General features: G+C 40.6%; 1 protein-coding gene across 4 annotated transcripts in view; it reads left to right on the top strand.

The window, feature by feature from the left end:
• The window catches only part of grm7 (glutamate metabotropic receptor 7), a 222,171-nt gene that overhangs the window by 138,567 nt on the left and 57,871 nt on the right, over positions 1-25,733 (top strand). For 3 of the 4 annotated variants that reach the window (XM_068722229.1, XM_068722225.1, XM_068722228.1), the window contains 2 exons: positions 5,874-6,074; positions 16,467-16,606. In XM_068722229.1, coding sequence (XP_068578330.1) covers positions 5,874-6,074; positions 16,467-16,606 — 341 coding nt within the window. Of the gene's footprint in view, positions 1-5,873; positions 6,075-16,466; positions 16,607-22,655; positions 22,931-25,733 lie in introns of those variants that run through there. The other variant, XM_068722230.1, reaches the window with a different exon arrangement.

A 25,733-nucleotide genomic window follows, 5' to 3' on the forward strand; every position in this document is an offset into this window, starting at 1 on the left:
AGCGTCTCCTCTCCGTGTTTATGAGCGAGCAAAGGTTAAACTGGGATTTGTTTGTGTAGAGGAGAGAGAGCGGGCGGTTACATACATAATTCAGCTCATATGTGATTATTCTAGAAATATATTCAGTGATACAGGGAGACACATAGCTGACAGTGTCAGTTAATGAGATCCCAGCTGAGGCCGAGGCTCTGAACAACACGACGTATTTGTCTGCATGCACACCCTCGCATAATGATCGGTTTTTCTCCATTTTTGTTTTGTTTAAAAACTAAACAAAACTTAAAGATTGATTCTCCCAAATGTGTCCTCAGCTTACAGGAGACCAGTTCAGGGGACATGTCTTTGGTGTCATGAAGTCATGGACAAACACAACCGTCTAATATCTACACACAAAGAGTTTTAGTCTTCAGAACTACAGGGAATGAAAGCATGAATTACAGTTTTCAGACCGTGGGGTGAGATCAGAATCAGAACCGTTTATTTGCCAAAGTATGTTGCACATACAAGGAATGTGACATGGTGGGTGGTGCATAAACATTAAACACCGTGCAAAATACAAGACATGATTTAAAAATAGAAACATATAGAAATTGAAAGTAAAATATAAAAATATGGTAAATAAACAAACGGATAAGAGTACATTGGAAATGAATCTCAGGTGAAGAAAACCAATAAACAAATACAATTAAAATGAAGGAGATTTCAATGAGATTATCAACTCACAATATTCCTTGTTGTCAGTGTTTTGGTTCTTTTTGTAAAGAGAATCAAGCTCAATGAGATCTTAAGTAAAGTGGTAAAAATGAATCACTTGTTATGTCATCAGAACAAAAACAGGACTTTCACCGAAGAGAATGCTGTCCTTGTCCCGTGTGAAACTAAACGTCAACGTTAACCCATTTTGTCACTAGTCACGCGAGTCGTTATCTTGCTAGTCACGTGAGTCGTTATCTTGCTAGTCACGTGAGTCGTTATCTTGCTACTCACGTGAGTCGTTATCTTGCTAGTCACGTTAGTCGTTATCTTGCTAGTCACATGAGTCGTTATCTTGCTAGTCACGTGAGTCGTTATCTTGCTAGTCACGTGAGTCGTTATCTTGCTAGTCACGTGAGTCGTTATCTTGCTACTCACGTGAGTCGTTATCTTGCTAGTCACGTTAGTCGTTATCTTGCTAGTCACATGAGTCGTTATCTTGCTAGTCACGTTAGTCGTTATCTGGCTAGTCACGTGAGTCGTTATCTTGCTAGTCACGTGAGTCGTGATCTTGCTAGTCACGTTAGTTGTTATCTTGCTAGTCACGTGAGTCGTTGTCTTGCTAGTCACGTGAGTCGTTAACTCACTAGTCACGTTAGTCACTGTCTTGCTAGTCACGTGAGTCGTTATCTTGCTAGTCATGTGAGTCATTAACTCACTAGTCATGTGAGTCATTAACTTGCTAGTCATGTGAGTCATTAACTCACTAGTCATGTGAGTCGTTAACTTGCTAGTCATGTGAGGTGTTAATTTGCTAGTCATATGAGTCGTTAACTAGCTAGTCACAATAGTTGTTAGCTGGCTAATAATGTGAGTCGCTAATCACGTGTGTCGTTAACTTGCTAGTCATTTGAGTCATTAACATGCTAGTCCTGGAGTCAAAGACCACATTGTTGAAGTCATCTAAATATCCAGCCATGACGTTGAACAGCCATTCCAGCAACATGTCACCTCATGAAATTCCAGAACGAGACTTCTCCTTTGAGCGAGACTCTTTCTACAACGTTATAACGTAAATTGACAGTAACAAATTGCCCCGATACGATCACGTCGTCTGCAGCGCTCTCGATCAATACTGGACCAACCTCAAAATCTGTTGTCCCTATTCATCAGTAAGACACAAAAACATGGGAAAATAGGGATAGATGAAAAATACTGCGGGTGCCCTTTAAGACCTTCAGATTGACATCTATGAAACTCTTATGAATGAAACAGGGAAGCAGCTGAGGGAGACCAAACCTCTCAAGGACTTTTTGCCAAAACTGTGTTTGAGATTTGTCAAAGAAATATATCTTTTTTTATATATATATATATATATATATATATATATATATATATATATATATATATATATATATATATATATATATATATAAATAAATAAAGAGCATGAGTGTCAAGGTTTGGGGTTTGAAGGAGTGATTACACAACTTCCTGCTTTGAAACGCGTCGTGACAGAACTGTTGACTCTTGGAATAAAACTTGCTTCTAGTGTTCAGAACCTCAGAGTGTCAGTCGGTGTTTGCAGAGAGGAGATCCAGGTTCCCGATGTTAGCCGACGATGAAACAAAGACGTCCCACTCGTTCCTGGTTGAGCTCCGCTCTCTGAGACGAAGACGTCTGCGCGAGCGTAGGAGGGAACGTGTTACACAATTGACCTCCCTTGCTTAAGGAAGTAATTGTGTTTTTTTAATATTTAATGACGTTTTTATATATAAATCTGTTTCCAAACCCTCAAAGTTAAAAATCAGCAGGTTCACTGATTGCCTGTGGAAACTGCTAATAATGTAAATAATGTTAACAGCCAGTTGAACTGAAGCTGAAATGAACCCTTGTTTAATGATAGAAAGCCGGTGCGTCTGTAGGAGAGAGGAGGAAGACACAATGGAGAGAGATTGCGTGAGAGGAGAGAGGGAGCGATGAAGAGCATGAAAGCAAATGACAAAAAAAGAAAAGAAAAGGGCAGAGACACACAAGAAAGTTAATGGGGTGGATGAAGGAATCCCAGCAGTATCTACTGCTCTCTCTTTCATGATCATAATGAACTCATATATTTGCTGCGATGCTGCTGCGTCGTCGTCTTCTTCATTCTCTCGTTGGAGATGTGCCTCGTAGGGTTATCTTGTAACTTGTTTCTCATTTAAGTAATCAAGCAAAGTACTGGTGTCTTTCACATCTACAGTATATTATTATTTGTGCTGTGATGAGGTACAAATATTCCTCATACTTTAAGTGTTCTCTGATCTCAGGCATTCAACAAAAAAAAGAGTCTTTTCTTGGTTTTCGTGACTCATTTCTGCAGCAGAATCTGTCCTCTTTTTAATGTAAAATAACAAAATATCAAAGTCCTTTAAAGTTTTTTTTTGTTATTTATTTTTTTTTTTTTCAGAACCCTAACTTTTTTTCTTTCTGAAAGCTGAGGCCCTGCAGCTGCTGCCTTCTTCTTAAACTGCTTTAGTTATTCGGCTTCGTAACGTTTCCACCAGTCTCATGATAAAACACCGTGAAAACGATTGCTACGCGATTGTGCAACGAATTTTCACCGAGCGACAGTCTACCCCAGTGTCTTTGTGATTGTCTGAATGCGATTGCGTCTCTCTCCCTCTCCTCGTCATCATCGGGCAACTTAATCGTCGCAGAAGCGTCAGTGTTTTCATATTTATTATGTATCTTTTGCAAAGATTGTCAAGGGCTCGATCGCAAATGGAGATATTGTCACAATGATGACGTCTTTATCCTTGTTGTAAGATGTCTGTTTCTTAACATTGTGCTTCTGCTTTAGTATTAGAGGCACCAAGACAAGGATTACTTGGGTGCTTTAATCAGCAGTGATAAGACAGGCCCGGCAGGCCATGAAATAACCAGAACCTCTTTTACTTGTTCTTTAATTCGCCTGTTGTTTCTCCCATTCTTGAGTTGATCCGGTCCAATAAAGCACCCAATCAGTATATATATCACAACCTTTACACGTTGGGCAAGTTGACATTGCTCACGGTTGACTACGCGCGAAATCTATTTATTATTAAGTAAGTAATGAAAAGGAGAAAGGTGAACACAAAAAGAGAGAGAGGAAGAAATTAGAGACTGTGCTCCTGACGGTTCTGTTAGCGTTGTTAGCAGGCCGTTAGCGATGCTTTCAGGTTGCTAGCGATGGAAGCTGCCCGTTAGCGATGCTATGAGGCTATTAGCGATGCTAGCTGGCCAATTTCTTTTAACATAAAAAAACATTTGTCATCGTTTAAATTTAGTTTGTTTGAATCATCAAACCAATGAATGATTGAGTCTCGACTAGAACAAAAGGAGCTTAAAAAGAGACGTTAAAAAAGCTACCTCATGTTATCTATTGTTGTGAATTGTTTGATTGTATAATATAATTAATACGGTTCATGTTGCTTGTGTAACGCTGTATATAATGTTAAGCTGTAGATTGTGAAAAGCATAAAACAGGAAGTGCTTTTACTTTGAAGAACCAGGAAGTAGACATGTCGAGCGTTCACTGTTTGTAATACTGCAGTTCAGACAGTAAAATGTTCCGTTCAAACCAGACGTGTCTTGGTCCTCACTAGAAGCTCTACTTCACAACATCTATCCTTTTAGAAGGTTTGACTTCAGCGGTAGGTGAAACAAATCAATTACTGATCACTTTCGTATATTTGAAACAACCTATAACAGTGAGTGTCCCTCCATCGTATCAGCACGGACCACATGTCCAGCCAGCAGTCAATAAAAAGGACAATTTCCTCCCTTTTTATTGTCAGACGGACACAGCAGACATCATAATCCTGTTTATCGGACTCCACATGGAAGCTGCTGCTGTTTAAGGAGCACGTCACTTTGGACACGCTTCGTCTTTTCTGCTGAGGAACGGGTATCACTAAGCACTAAGATAATACAGTTTGACAAGATTTCAAAATAAAATGCATTGTTTAAGGTTAAACCAGTGTTTCCCATCGGTCATGACGTGTGGTCCTTCCGAATAACACGTCTTTATATGATTTTGTATTTGAAACAATGCGTCCACAGTGAACAGAAAGGCTGTTTAAGGTGTTTTATTTTTGTAACAAACAGAGAATCTGTTTTTGTTTGAAGTCGAGATTGATATGCACAACAAAGTGCAACAGTCTTCTCGCTTTTAGCTGACTGATGCTATCAGCTGTAGCTCATTAACGTTAATGCTGCGAGTCAGCCATTCGACAAAATGAAACGCTCGGCCGTTATCTCTAAAATGAGCTTAGTGTGCAACATTCAACCAGAGAACACAGAAAGAAACACCAACACGTATTGTTCGGTGACTCCACTCGGCTAGTCACATTTTGCCGGATGAGGAAATTAATTGGAAACTTATTTTTGAGGTTGTGTTTCATGTGAAGACATTTCATAGATCCGGATTCATGCTTCTTTTCCTTTTCACAATGTTAATTTATTAGTAATGATGTCGAGGTTTGGACCGTTGGTTGGACTAAACAAACATTGTGAAAGGTATTCTGGGTAATTGTGATGACATTTCTCACTATTTTCTCACTACTACAAACCAAAGAGCGTAATCAGCAGATTATTACACAATTAAAATAATAAGTTTGAAATGAGTTCCACCTCAATGGAAAAACAATATACAATATATAATATACACAAATATAATAACAGTCACAGGGGACATTTCAGTACTTTAAATACATTTTTATAAATAAACTTACATGTTTTTAATTCAACATTGTTAATGCAGGACTTCTAATGAGTATGTTTACTGTGTAGCATTAGTACTTTTCAAGTTAAATATCTGAGTACTTCCTGTACCAATGCGTATATATCTATGAGTAATTGTAAACATGGACTCAGACGATGTCCTCTTGCTGTGCAGAGAAACCAACTTTCTTTCTTTTCCTAGAGAAACAATCCAGTTTATAGCTTCACGTCAAAACCTGCTTATAATAATGTGTAGTTGGGTACAAAGTACCGCTGGGGCTGATGGGAGTTAGAAGTATTTGGTCATGAAGCAAAAGTTAATGCAATTCATCCAGAGAGGAACGTGGATTAAATGGTTGCTGTTGTGTTTCGATGTGGAATCGACGATCGTCACTTACATTTTTTTCCGTCGTCTCCGTCTGTCTTGTCTCTCTCAGGTCAGGAGCGCATCAGCATCGACTCCAAGTACGAGCAGGAGGGTAAGGTCCAGTTCGTGATCGACGCCGTGTACGCCATGGCCTACGCCCTCCACAACATGCAGAGGGACCTGTGTCCGGAGAACTCCGGCATCTGCCCCGAGATGGACCTGGCTGGAGGGAAGAAACTACTCAAGTACATCCGCAGCGTCAGCTTCAACGGTGAGCGGGACGGATGGTGCCGTCCTTCTGCAGGACATAAAGTGCACTTATATATCCTCCAAGGCCGAGATACGCGAGTGAATCTTTAAGACGGGAGCAGCTTCGGATGGAATCAATTCTAAATCTACCAAAGTAGCCAACTGACGCCGATCATAAAAAAAACTCCTGGTTATAAAAGTGTCTTGATTGTCTCGTAAAATTGCCTCCGTATCGTGGTCTTAAGGGTTTTTATCTTCCATCATAACCATGCTCTCCGTCGCGCCGTGTATGGAGTTGTTTTATTCTCTTTTTTTTAATGTGTTGTTACTGTTTGATCTACACAATGCAACTTGTGTCTTGTACTGAAAATCCTGCATTGGTTTTTAAGACAAAGCTGCACTCACCTGAACGTGTTGAAGTGCAGAAGAAGAATCCCATCTCCACCTGACAGCAGGTTCATAGATCCTCTGAATTAGAAATACATGCTAAACTACACGTATTGTAGTTTAATTTATAAACTATACTAAACTATAGATTGAGGCCATATAGAAAGTGGTTAAACTAAGCTCCACCTTTACCAGCTGCAACATTAGTGATATAGGCTTTCATCTATCAGTGATTATTATCCAATCATTAACTCTAGTGAAGTAGATTAGGATGCTAATACTTTTGTATTTGTACACAGGTAAATTGTTTAATGTAGGACTTGTACCTGAGTATTTCTTTCGCTGTAGCAGTATTGCTACTTTTACTGACTGAAAATACATGACTCAATTCCTCTGTATTTACAGACACTTGCAACTGAAACCAGAAAAAAAAAAGCTCAGTGTAAATGCATCCGACAAACATTCAGGACAGATTGAAACGGTCTCTGAGAGAGGAGGTTTGACAGTCATTCATGTAGAAGAGGTGTAATCTTTGCTCCATCCGTACTCTGTAAATAACCTCGAGGGTCTGTGACTGCGATAACAGGAGCTTTAAGCCGTCGGTATCTGTCTCATTAAAGCCGCTCCAGTGATTTCAACACATACGATTGTACAGAAACTGCTGTAGCGTATTATCTGATCCCTGATCACTTTAATCATTGAATAACCTGTGTAGATACGTGTCCACAATGGCTCTTGATGGGCGTGTCACCAGCCATTAGGCACCCGATTGGACCAACGCTTTTAGTTGTGGGCTGTCTGCTCGCGGATTTCAAACATTTCCTCATTTTGCAAACGTATTTTATCAGTTATATTATGAGAATAATTCACCGAAGAGCGAGAGGGCGGTTAGAGCCATAAAGACAATAAAAAATTGGCCTTTACAATCTGCACAGCATACGACATCCTCTGTCCCAGGACAATCGTATTAGAACGGGAAAAACTCCCCCCAAAAACAACTTTAATGGGGAGAAATGAAGGAAAAAGCCTGAGGGAGAGCAACAGAGGAGGGATCCCTCTCCCAGGATGGACAGAAGTGCAATAGATGTGTCATGTGTACAGAATGAACAACATAACCGAGTTACAACACATTAGACTACTGCTAATAACAGCAGCAGTGAATATAGTAGAATAATAATGATGATAAAAGCATTAATGGTAATGTGACTAATAATAATAATAATTGTAGCAACGGGGTCCAGGTAAAACCATGGAAATCTGTGAGGCGAGAGAGCAAAAAGACTCCGGGGAAGAAGTAAAGTCAGTAATACAGTAATACAGAAGGAGAGAGGAGCTCACTGTATCTAGGAAGTCCCCCGGCGGTCTATAGCAGCATATCTAGGGGCTGGTCCAAGGCAAACCTGAGCCAGCCCTAACTATAAGCGTTATCAAAGAGGAACGTCTTAAGCCTCTTAAGGCGAGTGTGTCTGCCTCTCGGACTGAAATGGGAAGCTGGTTCCACAGAAGAGGAGCTTGATAGCTGAAGGCTCTGGCTCCCATCCTACTTGATGAGACTCTAGGATCCACAAGTAACGCTGCATCCAGGGAGCGCAGCTCTCTAGTGAGGAGAATATGGTACTATAAGCTCCTGAAGATATGATGGTGCCTGGCAAATTTGGCCAATGTTTTCATATCCTTTCTTATCTTGTCTTATCTTATCATAGCGTCCATAGAATGTTATAGTTTATTAAATTCAGTATCTGTAGGTTCCAAAGTGTGCGGCTCGTGGGGAAAAGAAGCGTTCACTGAATTTGGGTCACATTTATGCTTGAAGCAACGGGCCTGTATGGAATTGAACTCGTGTGAGATGCTGTTTGCGCTGCAACACACATTACATGCTTATTAAATGGTCCAATGGACTGTACATGTACAGACCCGTAACAGCAATCCTGTTTCCAGAAAAGATGTTGTCATTGTACGTTTCTGCAAACCACGGGATATGTTTCAATGCAGACTTTAATTTTCCAAACCGTTTCATGTCAGCCTTGTATCACGCTTGCAGAAATTCACAATGACACATGGTTAACGTACATAAACAACAGCTGTCTTTAGCAGACTTTCCTACATAACAAGTGTAAAATGTACTTAAAAAACATTACTTAAAACAACTGTACTTTAAACAATGTTACTTTACTTTAAACAATGTTACTTTAAACAACTCTACTTTAAACAATGTTACTTTAAACAATGTTACTTTAAACGATGTTACTTTAAACAATGTTACTTTAAACAACTGTACTTTAAACAACTGTACTTTAAACAATGTTACTTTAAACAATGTTACTTTAAACAATGTTACTTTAAACAACTCTACTTTAAACAACTCTACTTTAAACAATGTTACTTTAAACAACGTTATTTTAAACAACTCTACTTTAAACAATGTTACTTAAAACAACGTTACTTTAAACAACGTTACTTTAAACAACGTTATTTTAAACAACTCTACTTTAAACAATATTTTAAACAACATTACTTAAAGCAACTCTACTTTAAACAATGTTACTTTAAACAACGTTACTTTAAACAACGTTATTTTAAACAATGTTACTTTAAACAATGTTATTTTAAACAATGTTACTTTAAACAATGTTACTTAACACAACGAGAGTACAACATATGTACTGTGCAGTGGTGCAATACTGACTGAAGATACACAGAATCAGCTGAGCAGTGAAGGAACTTCTTTTGAAAGGCAGAAAGTGTGTTTGTGAACAGGTGCTGTAAAGTGAGATGATGTGAGATGATGTACAGCCTTGGTCTTAAAGGAGCAATCATTAAGACTTTTATTGCCCCATAGCACAAAATGACTGCTCTCTGAAGTCAGTCATTAAGTCGGTGGCTGACTGTGCCAGGTGGTAAGATTTTCTCTTTCCAAACATACTTTCCATTCACTACACTGTTTTGGAACATAAATCGCCCGAGGAACTCCATCAACCTGCTCCTCTTTTCAAATGTCCAATAATGGAAGACCAAGCTCCTTAACGAGTGAGCAGTTGGCCTTCGAAGACGTTTCAATCTCCGGCCAAAATGCAAATGAAATGCATAGTTATTATACGAGTATCTTGCAGCGTGATGTTATTGTTTCTACTCCGGCAGCCTCGAGCTGAAGGGTGGATGGTTTGTGCGAGTGTGTTTGTTCAAACCCCTAAAAAAAAAATCAAGTTACGGTACTTATCATTTGTGTTGCCTAATACATTCTGAAGGGAGCATAATGCTGTCTGGATTATGTCTTTCATCAGCATAATTAAGAGATGCGATTTACCACGTATTGCAAGCTGTTGCAACTAAAGCATGATTACACTTTTTATGGTTCTGTTAAGATACTCGCAGTACTTTAGTTACGATGAGGGAAAGATTGCTGTCTGCAGTGATGGAAACGATAGACACACCTTCACCAAACTTTCACTTTTGCTGCTTAAACTGAAGGGACTGTGCAGAACGGTTGTGGTGGTGAGGGAGGCTGAACCTTATGTTTCACGCTGTAAAAAGTAGTACGTTCTTTATGTCTTTTTTTAACCCTCCTCTTGACCCTCCCCACAACACTTTAACACTACACAACGGTGGTTAATTGGTACAACTTGTTTAATCTTGTGCCACATTTAAAACCTTAACATCGTCGTAGAACTTGTAATGGGCTTCACCAATGTACACATTAATACAACACTGACACAGAGACAGAAAAGTGCACCTTCATGACCCATGCTGCTGGTGAAAGTTGCCATTTTCAATAAATCACAAATTAAATGTCTCATTTAAAATTAAATGACATAATTACTTTTAGTTTTATTTAGTTTGGGCCCTTCAAACCCTCCACACTAATAAGTAGTAATAGCTAATATAGTATACACTTAGTGTTGAACTATTTAGCCCCTTTTTGTAAATATTACATTTTCGCTATGAGCTATTTGCAGTTTTACCTGCATTATTATTCAGACTATCATTTGCATAGTTTTGCAGTTGTAATGCACGAGACGGAGTCGCAGAAATCTGCCCCTCCAGAGAGATACTTTTATCAGCTAATTAGCAAAGGCGCCAGTGTGCTAATTTAAAATGAAAGTGGCAGTTGAACTGCTCACTCACCGTTTATTGGAGTCCTAATAATTACACACACAAAAAAACAACAGAAGGAATCAGCCCGCAGCATTTCTGCAGAGCTGCTCCTGAATGACTTTCTTTTTTAAATAGATCATATCTCCTTGATAACAATGTATTTCAGTCAGATCGTAATCAATTCAGAAATTGATAAAGAAAGAAAATGATTCATACGACAAATAAAACTCTCCGTCTTCCACAAGAGACCGAAGCTTTCTTCCCTTTGATTTTTTTTTTTCCTGTATTGAAACAAACATGAGCCAAATATCGACTGAGAAACCAAATACATTTTATATCAAGAGGTCGGTCTGTGTTGCCCGTGGTAGCTATTAACCCGAGTATTGATCTGAAGCAGTGTTCTGGTCATGGCGGGAATTAATGATGGAGCTACTCAACAGCAGACGGCAGACACCAGATAGACCGGCGCTTTAAAAAGTCTGCTCCTCTTTCAGATCGAGAGTCGATCTCTTTGAGATCCCAGCTGTCAATCAACCTGCTGCGTTTGACACAAAGAAAGGCGGATTAAAAGCAGTCACGTTTTTCATTAAACTGAACCAGATTGAGCCTCAACGACAGAAGATGAGACAGAATAAGCTCTACTATGAGACTCTTCTTCATGCCAATCTTCTTCTTCTTTTTCTTCCTCCTCTTCTTCTTTGACCCATTCTTCTCCTCCTCCTTCTTCTTATCATCCTACTTCTTCTCTTTCTCCTCCTCCTCCTTCTCCTCCTTCTTCTTGGTCTCTGAAAAGAAATGCCAACATTTTGGATGTGATAGTTGATGTATTGTGGTAGATTTCACAATTTTACCTCAAAAACAGAATTTTGGGCAGCATTTTGAACTCTTTCTTCATGAAAGTTACTGCAGTCTGTGGAAATCATTGAAAGCATCTATAAACATCAATTTCTCACTTATGGAGCAATAACTCTTTGGAAAAACAAAATACAGACCTTTCTATGCACTTGACAGGTAGCTCGACGACGTCACCATTTGCCCTTTTGTGTCGAAGTCTAAGTGGCTTTCTCGAAGGTTTCCTGACATAATCTGTTCGGCACAAGAGACACAAAAAAAGGCTTAAAAGCTTTATGTGAAAGCAGCTTCTTCTTCCCTGAGTCCTCATGGACGTCATATATGGAAGCTACCTTTACCTGCAAGTACTGTAACCACACAACTGCTCTCCACTTTACATTAGTAGACACAACCACTTTGCTGTCGGCACTTTAATAAAGCACTCCTACATACATGTAGCTCATCATCGTCATTTTCATCCTCAGCAGCGGATGTAAATGTCACATCTGAAGAAAAAAAAACACAAATGTATTGAAACGTGTCGGACTGAGATGGAAAGAGAGAGCCGAATAGAAACCAGTTAGCTGTTTTAGCTTTACATATAGAGGATATACTGGATAAGTGCTCCTCTTCTACAATCGCTTCCAATCTCCGGTCCTGGATAAGTGGCATCCGGTTTGAAAGTTCTGAATATTGGATGTGCTTCACATCAGAAGCTTCTGTGTGCCGCTCTGCTGCTTCATCTGTTCAATAACGCTGAGGTGATCCCTTTAAAAGCAGCGAGGAGGAACAAGAGATCGGGTTTGAGAGCAGGTCGTAAAATGAATTCATGCGTTTGCAGATGTACCTTCTCTGTGGAGACATGACACCAAATACACCAAATAAACACACATTCACAAACACACGACTCGCAAAAGAATCTAGCGAACTGTTAGAAATACAAGAATTCAAAAATAAAAAAAACACTGATTGATAAAAAGAACGTCATAATCATTCACTTTACTTTACAACCAAACACTCAATAATCAGATCGTTCCTCTTCTTCCTTAGCTTTATAAATCCTTTAAAGCACATGATGAAATCTGCTGTAGCAACCGGGGAAAATAGACGGTTGGCTGCTGGAAATGAGAAGCTGCTGTTGTCTACTTCTGTCTGAAATCAATGACCCTTTGAATTTAAATCATTTAGATCTTTAAATTCCATACACTTGTTTGGATGCACATGTTCAAATTGTGCATAAAGAACTGTTTCCTGTCTGAGGTCTGCAGAAACTTAGAGAATAAATGGCTCGTTCTCTTTAAAGCCACGTCCGTTGACAAAAGCAGTATTTTAACCTCGCAGAACAGGGGAGATGCTGACCCTTTCAATCGGTTAGTTAGTTTGTATTTTTCTGTAACTTTGGTGAATCTGAACTGACCGGTAGACCGGCAACTCTCGTGTTCTGCGAGGTTAAATTACTGTTTTTGTCAAAGGAGACCGGTGGCCCTGAGGAAAGCACAGGTAACGGCTTAAGTTCCCCGTCAGAAAGGTCTGTCTAACGGCTAGTAATGCTGTGAAAACATTCTAAATATAGTGTGTGTATATTAAGTCAAACAGATTTTTTTAGGTGTCTAAAATACGTCCACAGCTGCACATTGCTTTGCTCCCGTGTCCGTTTCACCCAAACTCCATTGACTAGTAGTAAAACAATGACTATCCCTTTTAAAAGTTTGACTTTCTTTCCATGGAAACTTGATTAATAGACACATTCTCCTTCATGTCACTGAGAGTTTGCTGCACACTTCATAAATAACAAGTGTCAGTCGGATTATTCCGCTGCTTTTTCTAGCTGCTGTTGTCTTTTGTTGATGCTTGAATATAGCTTTCAGAGGACGGCTGTGGCTCAGCAGGTTGCTCTGGAAGTCGGCGTATCGATGAACACAAAGAGCGTCAAAGAGCGTCAAAGTGCGTCAAAGAGCGTCAAAGTGAGTCAAAGAGCGTCAAAGTGCGTCAAAGTGCAATGGAAACAGATCAATTGGACATTTAAGTGGCTGAGCGGGGAGCAGACAGGAGTTAACACTTTGCTCACAGAGATAATTCATCCTGGTTTCATCGTCTGCTTGACATTAATGCATATTCTTCGGTACGCGTGACGCAGCCGTGCCACCAAAACACGCAAACACAGACCCGTGAACACGCCTGCACTGACGCATGCTCTCATACACTCTATTCTCCCACACATGAATAATGCGACATGCACGTGAATGAGATGCACGTCTTGGCATGTATCACCACACGGGGAAAGATCTGCGAAATTAATGGCAAAATGTAAAAGAGTAAGAGCTGTAGCTGCTGAGGAGGGTACAAACTTCAGAGTCACTGAGAGAAAAATATATTAAAACAGAAGCTGCAGAGTTTTCTGCCAAAACGGTTCTTTTTGACCTGAGGAACATTCTCTTTGTATTTCATTTTGAAGAGAGGAAGCCCGACCCTATCTCTGTCCCCTCTCCTCCGCCTGTCAGCCTTCTTTCTGTTACTCTCTCTCTCTCTCTCTCTCTCTCTCTCTCTCTCTCTCTCTCTCTCTTCTCTTTTCACCACATTTCTATTTTCCTCTCTATATGCCTCCTCTCCCTTTCTCCCTAAATTAAATACAGACTTGAAAGAGACTCCTGGCCCGCACCAAAAAGCGAGGCGAGCCAAAGTAAATAAGCACGGCGTCTTTCAAGGGGGCCTCGCAGCGTCGCAGAGTAGAAAGAACAGAGGAATAATAAAAAGAGAGAGAGAGAGAGGAAGAGGGAGGACGGGGAGGTCAGAGAGACAACCCGTCCTGAGAGAGGAAGTGCCAAAAACAACCTTAATGTCAGGTGTGTGTGTGTGTGTGTGTGTGTGTGTGTGTGTGTGTGTGTGTGTGTGTGTGTGTGTGTGTGTGTGTGTGTGTGTGTGTGTGTGTGTGTGTTACTGCGCTACAGGCCTGACGGGAGGCTCATGTATTCACTCATATACATTCATTCAGTGTCATAGAGGCCCATTCATTCCTCCATAGACAGCGGTATGTGACTCGTGGATGAGCAGAACAAATCAGAATAACAGATGACCAGCTGTGTTAAAATATATCTGGTTCTTTGATAGTGAAAACAATTATAATAATACTATTATTAACAATGATAATAATAAAAGTAATCTAAATTATTATTTAACTCACATTAATACTAACTTATTTATCATAATACATTATTAATTCATTAATAAAGCAATAATAATCATTACTATTATTGTAATACCATTATTATTGTGTTATTATTGTTAATATAATATTAATAATAATAATACACTGTGTGTTACAAAATGCAACACAGTGCTTTACAATATAGGAAAATATAAATAAATAAATAAACAGAATGTCTTCAATAGAAAAGAAAAAGTTTAAGCTACAAGACGCTGAGGACATAAAATCACACTCTTTATACTATGTACTATGCTATCTATCTATCTATCTATCTATCTATCTATCTATCTATCATTTATCTATCTATCTATCTATCTATCTATCTATCATTTATCTATCTATCTATCTATCTATCTATCTATCTATCTATCTATCTATCATTTATCTATCTATCTATCTATCTATCTATCTATCTATCTATCATTTATCTATCTATCTATCTATCTATCTATCTATCATTTATCTATCTATCTATCTATCTATCTATCATTTATCTATCTATCTATCTATCTATCTATCTATCTATCTATCTATCATTTATCTATCTATCTATCTATCTATCTATCTATCTATCATTTATCTATCTATCTATCTATCTATCTATCTATCTATCTATCTATCTATCTATCTATCTATCTATCTATCTATCTGTCTGTCTGTCTGTCTGTCTGTCTGTCTGTCTGTCTGTCTGTCTGTCTGTCTGTCTGTCTGTCTGTCTGTCTCTCTCTCTCTCTCTGTCTCTGTCTCTGTCTCTGTCTCTCTCTCTCTCTCTATCTCTCTGTGTCTCTCTCTCTCTGTGTCTCTCTCTCTCTCTCTCTGTGTCTCTCTCTCTCTCTCTCTCTCTCTCTCTCTCTCTCTCTCTGTGTCTCTCTCTCAATCTCTATATCTCTCTCTCTCTCTCTCTCTCTCTCTCTCTCTCTCTCTCTCTCTCTGTGTCTCTCTCTCTCTCTCTCTATGTCTCTCTCTCTCTCTCTAATCATTTCTCCATCTACTGTATCTATCATCTATCATCGTATACTACACTAATTTCTCTGAGCATCTTATAACCACAGGTGTCTTTACACTGGAGTTAGTTTAAAGCCCAGTGCTTCTCATACAGACACTAAAGGGTGCCTCGGCGTGTCGATAGCAGACGGCTTATATCTCTTAACGAGCTGATTTTTCAATCTACAGCTTTAGCTCCACCGGCTGTTTATCTACAGTGACCACTGAACTCGCATTCAGACAACAGGAGTGGATGGAAAAGCGTTTTATTTTCACCATTTTCTGAAAATTCAAAAGATGTAAACTTGACCAGTGAACCCCAAACTGCTGCTGATGGTCAGAGCAGCACTTAGCAGGGTAGCTCACTGCCATCTGTGTGTGTGTGTGTGTGTGTGTGTGTGTGTGTGTGTGTGTGTGTGTGTGTGTGTGTGTGTGTGTGTGTGTGTGTGTGTGTGTGTGCGTGCTTTTGTACATCTATCATTGTGAGGACCATGAGTTTTGGAACTTAAAGTGAGGACAGTTTTGAGGACAGTTTTGAGGACATTTTGTCCGGTCCTCACTTCTTCAAAGACCTGTTTGAGGGTTCAGACTTTTTAAGGTTCAGGTTAGAAGGTCAAGTCTTATTTAGGGTTGGGGTTTGGGGGTATGGGGCTAAGGAATGCACTATGTCAAGGAGAGTCCTCACAAAGATAGAAGTACAGAACTGTGTGTGTAGAAAACGCTAATCGTAAAGTTGTTTGGATACAAACACTTTATAAATGCAGGTCATTTACCCTTTAACAACCTACGTGGTGACTTGATTGATTGATTGATTGATTGATTGATTGATTGATTGATGTGTTTATTAATTGATTGATGTGTTGATTGATTGATTGATTCAATCGAGTGACTAAGTGACTATTTCGTCCTCCACAGGAAGTGCTGGTACTTCAGTGACTTTCAACCGTAACGGCGACGCCCCCGGACGCTACGACCTGTTCCAGTACCAGTGGAACAACGTCACCGGGCCGGGCTACCGCGTGATTGGACAATGGACCGAGACCCTGCAGCTCAATGTGAGTTAATGGAGCTGTCTTGTAGGGGACAACCAATGCCTTGTTTTTAGTCCTTCGTTCTGTATTTCTTTTCTTGTTAATTTGCCACAATAATTTCAGAGAATAACCAAATTTGTTTCTTTGAAATTTGGAGTTTTAACCCTTTCCTCCGTCTCCGTAATAACTTTTTTTTTGAAATTTTTAGTTTTGTTTATTTTTTCCCGTCTCTGTATCTTCCTCCTTACGTTTTACCATTTGCACATTTATTAAAAAAACAGTAATTTGCATACAGATCAGTGGAACCACAGCGTGTAAATAACTGCACTGTTCCGATGCATTTTTTAAAAATGTATTAATGATTTGCAGCTGCATTTAGTTTGTAAATGATGTTTTAAATAATACATGCTATGATTAAAAGGTCCTCTAATGTGCAGAGAAGATTTATTTGCGCAAACGTTTGAGGGAAAGTGAAAAAATTATGTTAATCCGCGTCACAACATATCATTTCTACCCGACGCGTGGATCTCCAGGCCCATTGTTGAGCCGCTGAATGGAGATGGGGATGGATAATTGAAATGTGTTTATTGCCGAGAGACGACTGCGTTTCCTGCGCGACTGTAATGTTGCATCATCCGTGATGAGTAAAATATTTTGTAATGAATGTAGAAAGTTGTTAATGGTTCTCCCGTTAATCAGAAAGAGGAGTAAGGACCAGAAGAGCGTTTATGAAAAGTACATATAGATTCATGAGAGCAGATGCATAGGACAAAAATCTACCTTTGAATATATATATATACAGGTCTATTAATCATACATTACATCTGTTAATTACTGCCGTTTTAAAGGCAAACAGAGCAAACATCCCTCCCAGCAGATTTAAAGAATTTGCATCCAACTATGTTAATAACTCCGTCTGAAATATGGACCACTGTTACATTTCGCTTTCCCCTGTAATGTGTTTTTATCCGAAGCCAAGCTGGGGGACACGCTGGAGGATTATCAGGTCCAGTTCGCACCACATTCGCCCGTCCTCACAGTCTCTTAATTGGAGGACAGAGAGTCAGAGGAGATTATCTGATAGTGTGAGAGGTTTACAAATTTATTAGGTTGTTTGATTCGACTCGGCCCAACGGAGCCGAATGGACCACACTGCATGAATGTTTTCAGCGGTGTGAAGTGCAGTAAATGAAGGAATATTTGCATTGTTTTATCACCCATAAACATTCCTCTAACCCGCTTCTCTTGTTCAGCTCATGGACGTAGTATAAGAACTGCATACCGGACTGTGGGCCTCCTCACTTGACATTGAGATGACGTTAAACGGATTAAAATAGCTTCTCTAGTCTCTGGGGAAGTTTTACAATTACAAAAACCTTTATGGATTAAAAATGTATGATACAGAAAGTAATAATTGACTCGCAGTTTGTCCTGAAAACAGTTCTACAGACGGACAACATGATCCGCATGCTAACAGGCTAAACTAAGATGGTGGACGTGGTAAACGCCTGCTCAACATCAGCACGTTAGCGTCGTCATTGTGAGCATGTTACCATGCTTGCGTTAGCATTTAGCTCAAAGCACCTATGTACCCATAGACTGTATACAGGAAGTGGACGTAGTCATAGTGACGTCATTCATTGTTTTTGGGACTTGCGGTTTTGAAGCCTTGAGTTTGGCATTTTGGCCGTCGCCATCTTGTTTCTTTGCAACCAGTGAAAAAAAGTGACCATATTTGGACTGAGGAGGAGTGACATAGAGACGCCGTATACGTCTCTGGTAGAGACCTGTCAATCACGGTGTAGCCCCGCCCCTAAATCATCCCCTGCTTTGTGGTGTGTTTGACTCTAAATGGAGCATAATGTACTAAATGAACATCATGCTGTATTGAAGAAGACTGTAAACTAGAGATTGAGACCATAAACTCATGTTTACAATGTTTACTGAGGGAATAAATCAAGAGAGAAGTAGAGTCATTTTAGACTAGACTTCTATACGACCAGAGGAGTCGCCCCCTGGTGGACACTAGAGAGAATGCAGCTTTAAGGAACTTCAGCTCTCACTTTTCAGAACCGGAGTTTGCGACCTGGCCAAATCGAGTACAACCTCACAGAGCTGCTAGCATGACGATAACTCTTCGTCAAGTTATTAGACATTTGTTCACTGCATAGACAGAAATGCAAATGGAGCAGAACAAATGAATGTCTGGAACATTTTGGAGTCTCTTTGAATAAAACATGTACTAACATCTCATGAGAAAAGTCTGAGTTAGGAACATTTGTCATTTTCTCACCTGTGGAGTAACGTCTGTGATTCAAAGCTTCCTTATACTCATTGGCTGGGCTTCTGGTTTTTTGTGTGTGTTTCCAGAGATACTGCTTGCTCAAAAAGCAAAGTGATGTTGAATTATTAACCAGAGTTATCCTTCAGCAACAGCTGCTGCGTTCCAGGAGAGTTGGGTTAAGCCGCTGTTGTTGCTCTGGAGAATAAAATTTCTCGAGCACGAACGCGTTGGTTTAAACGCTGTGGATTTGAGCGTGTGTCTGATCCCAGCAAGAGTTTACACTGTGTTAAATAAGACGAGATCAATCTGCAAGACAACTGCGTTCATATTATGGGGATGTATGCTGATGTATACTAAAACTGGGGAGATGTGCGCAGCACGGAAGTCCTGAAAAACGCATAATAAACTACCAAGTTAATCCCCATTCAAACAGATACCACAGCAAGCCACTGGTGTCTTGGTCGGAGGGTCTACTGTGGATTAGTGGACTCCCCTCTGGTTGTGGATGAATCCACACCAGCATCCACACCAGCCGTATACTCAGGAACTAAACTCAGGAACTGAACTCAGGAACTGAACTCAGGAACTGAACTCAGGAACTAAACTCAGGAACTAAACTCAGGAACTGAACTCAGGAACTAAACTCAGGGACTAAACTCAGGAACTGAACTCGGGAACTAAACTAACCCGAACTAAACTAACCATAACTAAACTAACCCCAGCTAAACTCAGAAACTAAACTCAAGAACTAAACTCAGGAACTAAACTAACCCCAACTAAACTCAGGAACTAAACTAACCCCAACTAATCTAACCTTAACTAAACTAACCCAAACTAAACTAGTGTTAACTAAACTAACCCAAACTAAACTAATCTTAACCAAACTAACCCAAACTTTACTAACCTTAACTATACTAACCTTGACTAAACTCAGGAACTAAATACAATGTTTAAGACGAGCTTGACCAGCCACAGCAATAAAATTGTACTTAAACATTAATGCATCAGTAAAAATAAGCCAGTAATATTATACAGCCTTTAAGGAGCACTTTTACTTCTGATAATTAAATTATAATTTGCTCATATATCTATATAAAAGAAGAAGTGTAAAGCCTTTAGTGTCTCCAGACGTAGCAGCGTGAACTCCACTACACTACACACTGCTGTCTGCGGTGCGTGTTGCATTGTGGGTAATGTAGCCACTGGGCTTTGACAAGGAAGAAGAATGCGTGTAATTTAAAAAGAGGACGATAAAAGACGGCATCTCTGGTTCTGCTGCATCGATTTTCATCCTTTTAAAAACTGTCCAACAGTCTTATACATCGTGTTATTTATATATACTCCTATAAGCTATGTTTTCAATGCAGCAGGCTATATGTTTCATATCGCATAATGACTTCTGTTGCTCAAGTAAAACTTCTTTTAAATAATTTTCATTGATTGAATATTTGTAAAAAAAAACAAGAACAACTCTCGCCATTTTGGAGCGCTGTCAAAATGTATAGTGAGAGTTATCAGGCCGAGTGTAGTGGACTCGAAGCGTCCCACAATGCATCACGAAAAGTAGCGCGCAACCGATGGTCACTAAGCGAGCAATATAGACCATCATGCATTGCCTTGAGACAAATTCATGAGTTGTGCTCGCGAAAAAAGAGAGCGAAACAAGCAGTTCACGTCATCGCATTTTAACCTTTCACAATAAAAGTCCTAGACGTACACTATCGGCTGCATCACTGCTTAACAGGGGGGAACTTAAATGTATATTTCGCTAAGAACTCAACAAAATAGCTGTGAATATGCATAAATCTCAAAATTGCATGTCGATATTCATCATGGATGGTCACAGACGTAATTCTGTAACGCAACATTTTGCAGATGAGCTCACTACATAGTGCTCTGTATACGTTGTGACTGATTTGGGACTACACCCATGTGTCACTCCTCCTCTCGCCGTGTTACAGAGCAGCCATGTTTTCTGACGCCATCGCTGTGATTTCATCCGCAGCATTCTTCCGCTTCTGCATTCAGGGCCATGCCTCTGCTCCTTCACAGCACTAAATTATTCACCTCAATAGCCTCCGGTAAAGCCAGATGTGGCGGAGCTGCTGCTATTAGGCCTCCCCCATTATTGCTTCTTTTCCCCTCTATCCTCATAATTCCTTTGTGTGTATTTCGCGGCGTGTGCCGCTCTCCAGATTACATAAAAAAAAAAAAAAAAAAGGAGCTATTACTGAAACTATATGTTCAAGCGTGACAGTCAAAGCTAATATGATTTAAGGTGCATGTACACCGGCTCTCTGAGGCCATTTGAAATCAAGGCGCTGAAGAGCAATCAACATATTTTAGAACATTAGTAACCTCTGTTTGAACCTGCTGCAGTTAACAGAGCCGCAGAAGAAGAAAACCCTTGTCCCCTGGGGGGGTGTTATGTATGGACCAATTATCATAATGCGCCACACTGACATACATGATCTGCCCTACATGTCCTATTATGTCTGGTGAGGTTTTCATGTAAATGAAGGGAGGAGAGGACATAAATATGATGTTTCTTCTTCTTCTTCTTCTTCTTCTTCTTCTTCTTCTTCTTCTTCTTCTTCTTCTTCTTCTTCTTCTTCTCTGTCTGTAGTTCAGGGCTTTGCTGTGACTTAATGGGTCAATCAGACCACGTCTCGGTCTGATGGGTCTCTGTCAGGGTTTATGTGGCCATAATCTGCACCGGGACAACTCTTTCACTCTGCTGCTAGAATCCACCCAGGAACTCCTCGGGACAAATCACATGTTATTAACACACACACACACACACACACACACACACACACACATCTAACACCAGGGAGGACATTTGTATTTTTGACTTCTGTATTTGTATTGATTGCATTAGTGGTTGTAGTGCTTCTACCTGCCCAGGGGCTGTGGATCTGGATCAGTACATCTTGTTGTTCCCAGTCTCTGACGCAGAGCTCTACTAAACTGAACTACAACAGAGCAGGACGTGTTCGTCCTGTTGCCTCCGTATGCTCGCCTGTAAACGTTTGTTTTGAACCATTTCTTTGCATCGTGTAGTTTCTTCGTATATTGCTGCTGACGCACGTCGATTCACCCCCGTAATGGTGAAAGCATCCATCAGTTAATTCATTCATCCATCCTTCAGTCCTTCAATCCTTCAATCCATCTGTTCATTCATTCATCCATCCTTCAATCCATCCATCCTTCAAACCTTCAATCCATCAGTTCATTCATTCATCCATCCTTCAAACCTTCTGTTCATTAATTCATCCACCCTTCCATCCTTCAATCCATCAGTTCATTCATTCATCCATCCTTCAAACCTTCTGTTCATTAATTCATCCACCCTTCCATCCTTCAATCCATCAGTTCATTCATTCATCCATCCTTCAAACCTTCTGTTCATTAATTCATCCACCCTTCCATCCTTCAATCCATCTGTTCATTCATTCACCCATCCTTCAATCCATACATCCTTCAATCCTTCAATCCATCAGTTAATTCATTCATCCATCCTTCAAACCATACATCCTTCAATCCTTCAATCCATCAGTTCATTCATTCATCCATCCTTCAATCCATCAGTTCATTCATTCATCAACCCTTCAATCCATCCATCCTTCATACCTTCAATCCATCTGTTCAGTCATTCATCCTCCTTCAAACCTTCAATCCATCCTTCCTCAATTCTTCAATCCTTCAACCCATCCATTCATTGATTCATTCATGTGACGGCCCCTGTCTCTTATCACTGCAAGTATGTTTTTGTCCCTTTGTCCCTAGAGAGCAGATTACCTGATGCAGAGCACCTGGTCCGGGGACATGGAGAGCATAGAGCCCCTGCTCTAGCGGTGCTCATGAGGGGTGTTTTCTCCGGTGTAGGCGGAGTGATCCCTGCCAGTCGCTGCCGGTTATCTTTGGTTTTGGGTCTCTTCAGTTTCGCTGACAACAGCCACACTTCACCACACACTCATCCACGTTGACATGACTGACGGACACGCCTCATAGAGCTAACTATCTCTTTATTTAGTCAAAATAAATACTTTCCTTTACCATCATCTGTTGTCCTTGCCGTATTTGTCATGGCCTAGGAGCCGGGTTATGACACCATACATTCATTCATTCATTCATTCATCAACCCATCAATCCATTCATTCCTCAAACCTTCAATCCATACATTCATACATTCATCCTTCCATTATCCATCCATTCATCGACCCATTCATCCTTCTATCCAGCTTCCCATCTATAATTTATCCAATAATCCATCATCCATTTATCCCGCTATCCTTTTTATCCTTCTTTTTACCCATTCATTCAGCCTTTCATCCATCCACCCTTCCATTCAATCATCCTTCTATCCACCCATCCATTCATCCATCCATTTATTCATTCATCCGTCCATCCATCCATCCGTCCACATCATTTGCAGTCCTTCTGTGCCTCTGTCGGGTCTTAAACGGGCCCATTGTCAGTAAACCGGGTGCTTCTTGATCTACAACAACAGAACACCAGAACAACCTCTGGTCATGGATCTCTGAGATTGACCGTCCTCCACACGGTGCTGAACTGATGCCGACAGACGGGCCTATCGCCCCATTAAATCAGGCTCAACATGCAGGCACGTGTCCGGGTCCTCCTCAAGGTCTTGGAACAAATCCCCCGCGGTGGATTCGATATGAGCGGCCGTGTGACGGGTCGTCCTGGTCGCCACGGCGGCGGTGAGAGAAGACGTCGGTTGAATAGAACGCAGGTGAGCTCGGTCAGTCGGTCGCCCACAGCGACGAGCTCAACGAGCAGCGGCGGGGGGTTATTCCTCTAACCTTGTCAGTGAAGGTCGTTGAGGGTTTACGACCTGCACTACTCCGGGCCGGAAAAAGGTCCCGCCATCTATGTTTTACAGGTAAAAAAAAAAAAACATCAATGAAAATGTCTTTATCAACAGTTAATATTTCTCTTAAAAGATGCTTGAATTGAGGAAATACACAGCTGTTGCAGTAAAGTACAACATACCACTGAATGGAAAAGAAATGTCATACTACCATTACAATATACAAGTACAACGACCCATTTTATCTTCATTTCTTTAGCAAATGATACGCATTTATACTATTATTTTGGTTATTTGCTTCTCCAAATGAATGGCTGTTCAATAAAACAGTGTTTTTTAATGCAGTGCGCACTGCAGTATTATCACTAACTTTAAATGACTTTTCGTCTTCATTGATGGCGACCTCATACTTCATTATGAATACTTACTGTGGTTGCATCCTCGCTGCAAAGAGTTTGTTCTTTACTGCTTTATATTTGACTGATTCAGTACATTTTTTGCCTTAAAATACCTTAAAATATTCAGTATTTTTTGCTGAACAGAGGGGAAACAAAGTCCTGATGCAATACATCATTGATATGACGTATAGTCATGAACTATTTATTCAGTCCAAGACTAATGAATTATGGGAAATCCAAAAGGGCAATGGACCCAACAGCCTGTTGGATTACCCGGTCACAGCTGCACCACAATGTAATCGGGGGAGGATTAAATCGTTCATATCCATGATATACAGGATTACCAGCTTCATTTAGACAATGGCGGCTTCCCCTGATCACTTTGATGCACATTGTCACGCACCGCTGCCTTTCACATCCACACACCTGGAGAGTCGGGGCGACACGAACGCAGGTATTAACGCGTAGCGGAGCGAGTTCGTGGTGCGTCGGTGTCACTCGACTCGGTCCCGAAGTGTTTAGAACTATTCATAAAGGGGGGGGGGGGTGTTAATCCAATACATCATTAAAGAGACGGACGCCACGGGACACACACACACACACACACACACAATATTTTTGCCTCATCCATTTCCTCCCTCTTGACATCGGCTGCTGATCCTGAGACCCTCGCTTCATCCCATTCCCAGCCTCAATTGAGATTAATTTAATTCATCACTTGTAATTCCCCCCCCGCTCAGTAAACGCCTTGTGTATCAACCCGGCTGTTTGATCCCTTCAGAGAGTGCAATGTGATACTCGGTGCGTCTGAAGCAGCGAGGCGAAGAGGGAAGTGTTCCTCGTGGCTCTTGTTGGCTCCTCGGAGATGAGTCACGAATTACCCAGCGAGCGTCTTCCCTCGCTCTAAATGTCATCTGTGGGTTTGAGTACATGCGGTTTATGACGGTACTTTAAATCAGCTACGAGTGATGTTAATACCAGCATCTCTGGTGGTTGATTCTGAAGCTTTTACGGAGCTTTTATCGTGAGTTTCAGCTCGTTGTTCGGCGCACAACTTCACCGTTGCGGTTCGGCTGTTGTAGCAAAATAGTGTTGCTTTGCTGAATGTGGAAATAAGTTGCTGTTTGCCAAGTTCAACATACTTCTACTCCTACACTTCTGACAGTTAAAGCTACTTGTACAAATAAAGTAAAACATCATCATTTTCGTACGGGTTAAACCAGAAGCTCCTGATCGTTTGTTGGTTTGTTACCTCTTAGATAAAATCATCGTGTCCCGCCCCTCGAGCACAGACCGGCCAATCATAGCGTAGCATCGGCCAGCTCTGACCAGGGTCCGACAACAATCCGGCTCTGCTCCGTAGACTCTCATCAGCGGTTCCAGATGGTCTTCATGTTCAGTCTGGTTCAGTGGATGTGGAGCTCGTGGCGGTTAAACGAACGCTAACATTAGCAGAGCACGTTAGCATGTCATTAACTAACATTTGCACGTCTATGCTACGCTAGCTACTGAATGTCTACTGAATGTCTACACATGCTGCTTTTAGTGTTAAATGATTGTAACAGTGAATACAGAGGAACAGTGTTGGTCCTTCATCGTCTTCTGTCCGGATCTCCTGGTGACTGAGGTGGT

This window comes from Cebidichthys violaceus, unplaced genomic scaffold (genome assembly GCF_023349555.1).
Source record: "Cebidichthys violaceus isolate CVI_PGR_0920_01 unplaced genomic scaffold, fCebVio1.0.p SCAF_29, whole genome shotgun sequence".
Classification (NCBI taxonomy): Eukaryota; Metazoa; Chordata; class Actinopteri; order Perciformes; family Stichaeidae; genus Cebidichthys; species Cebidichthys violaceus.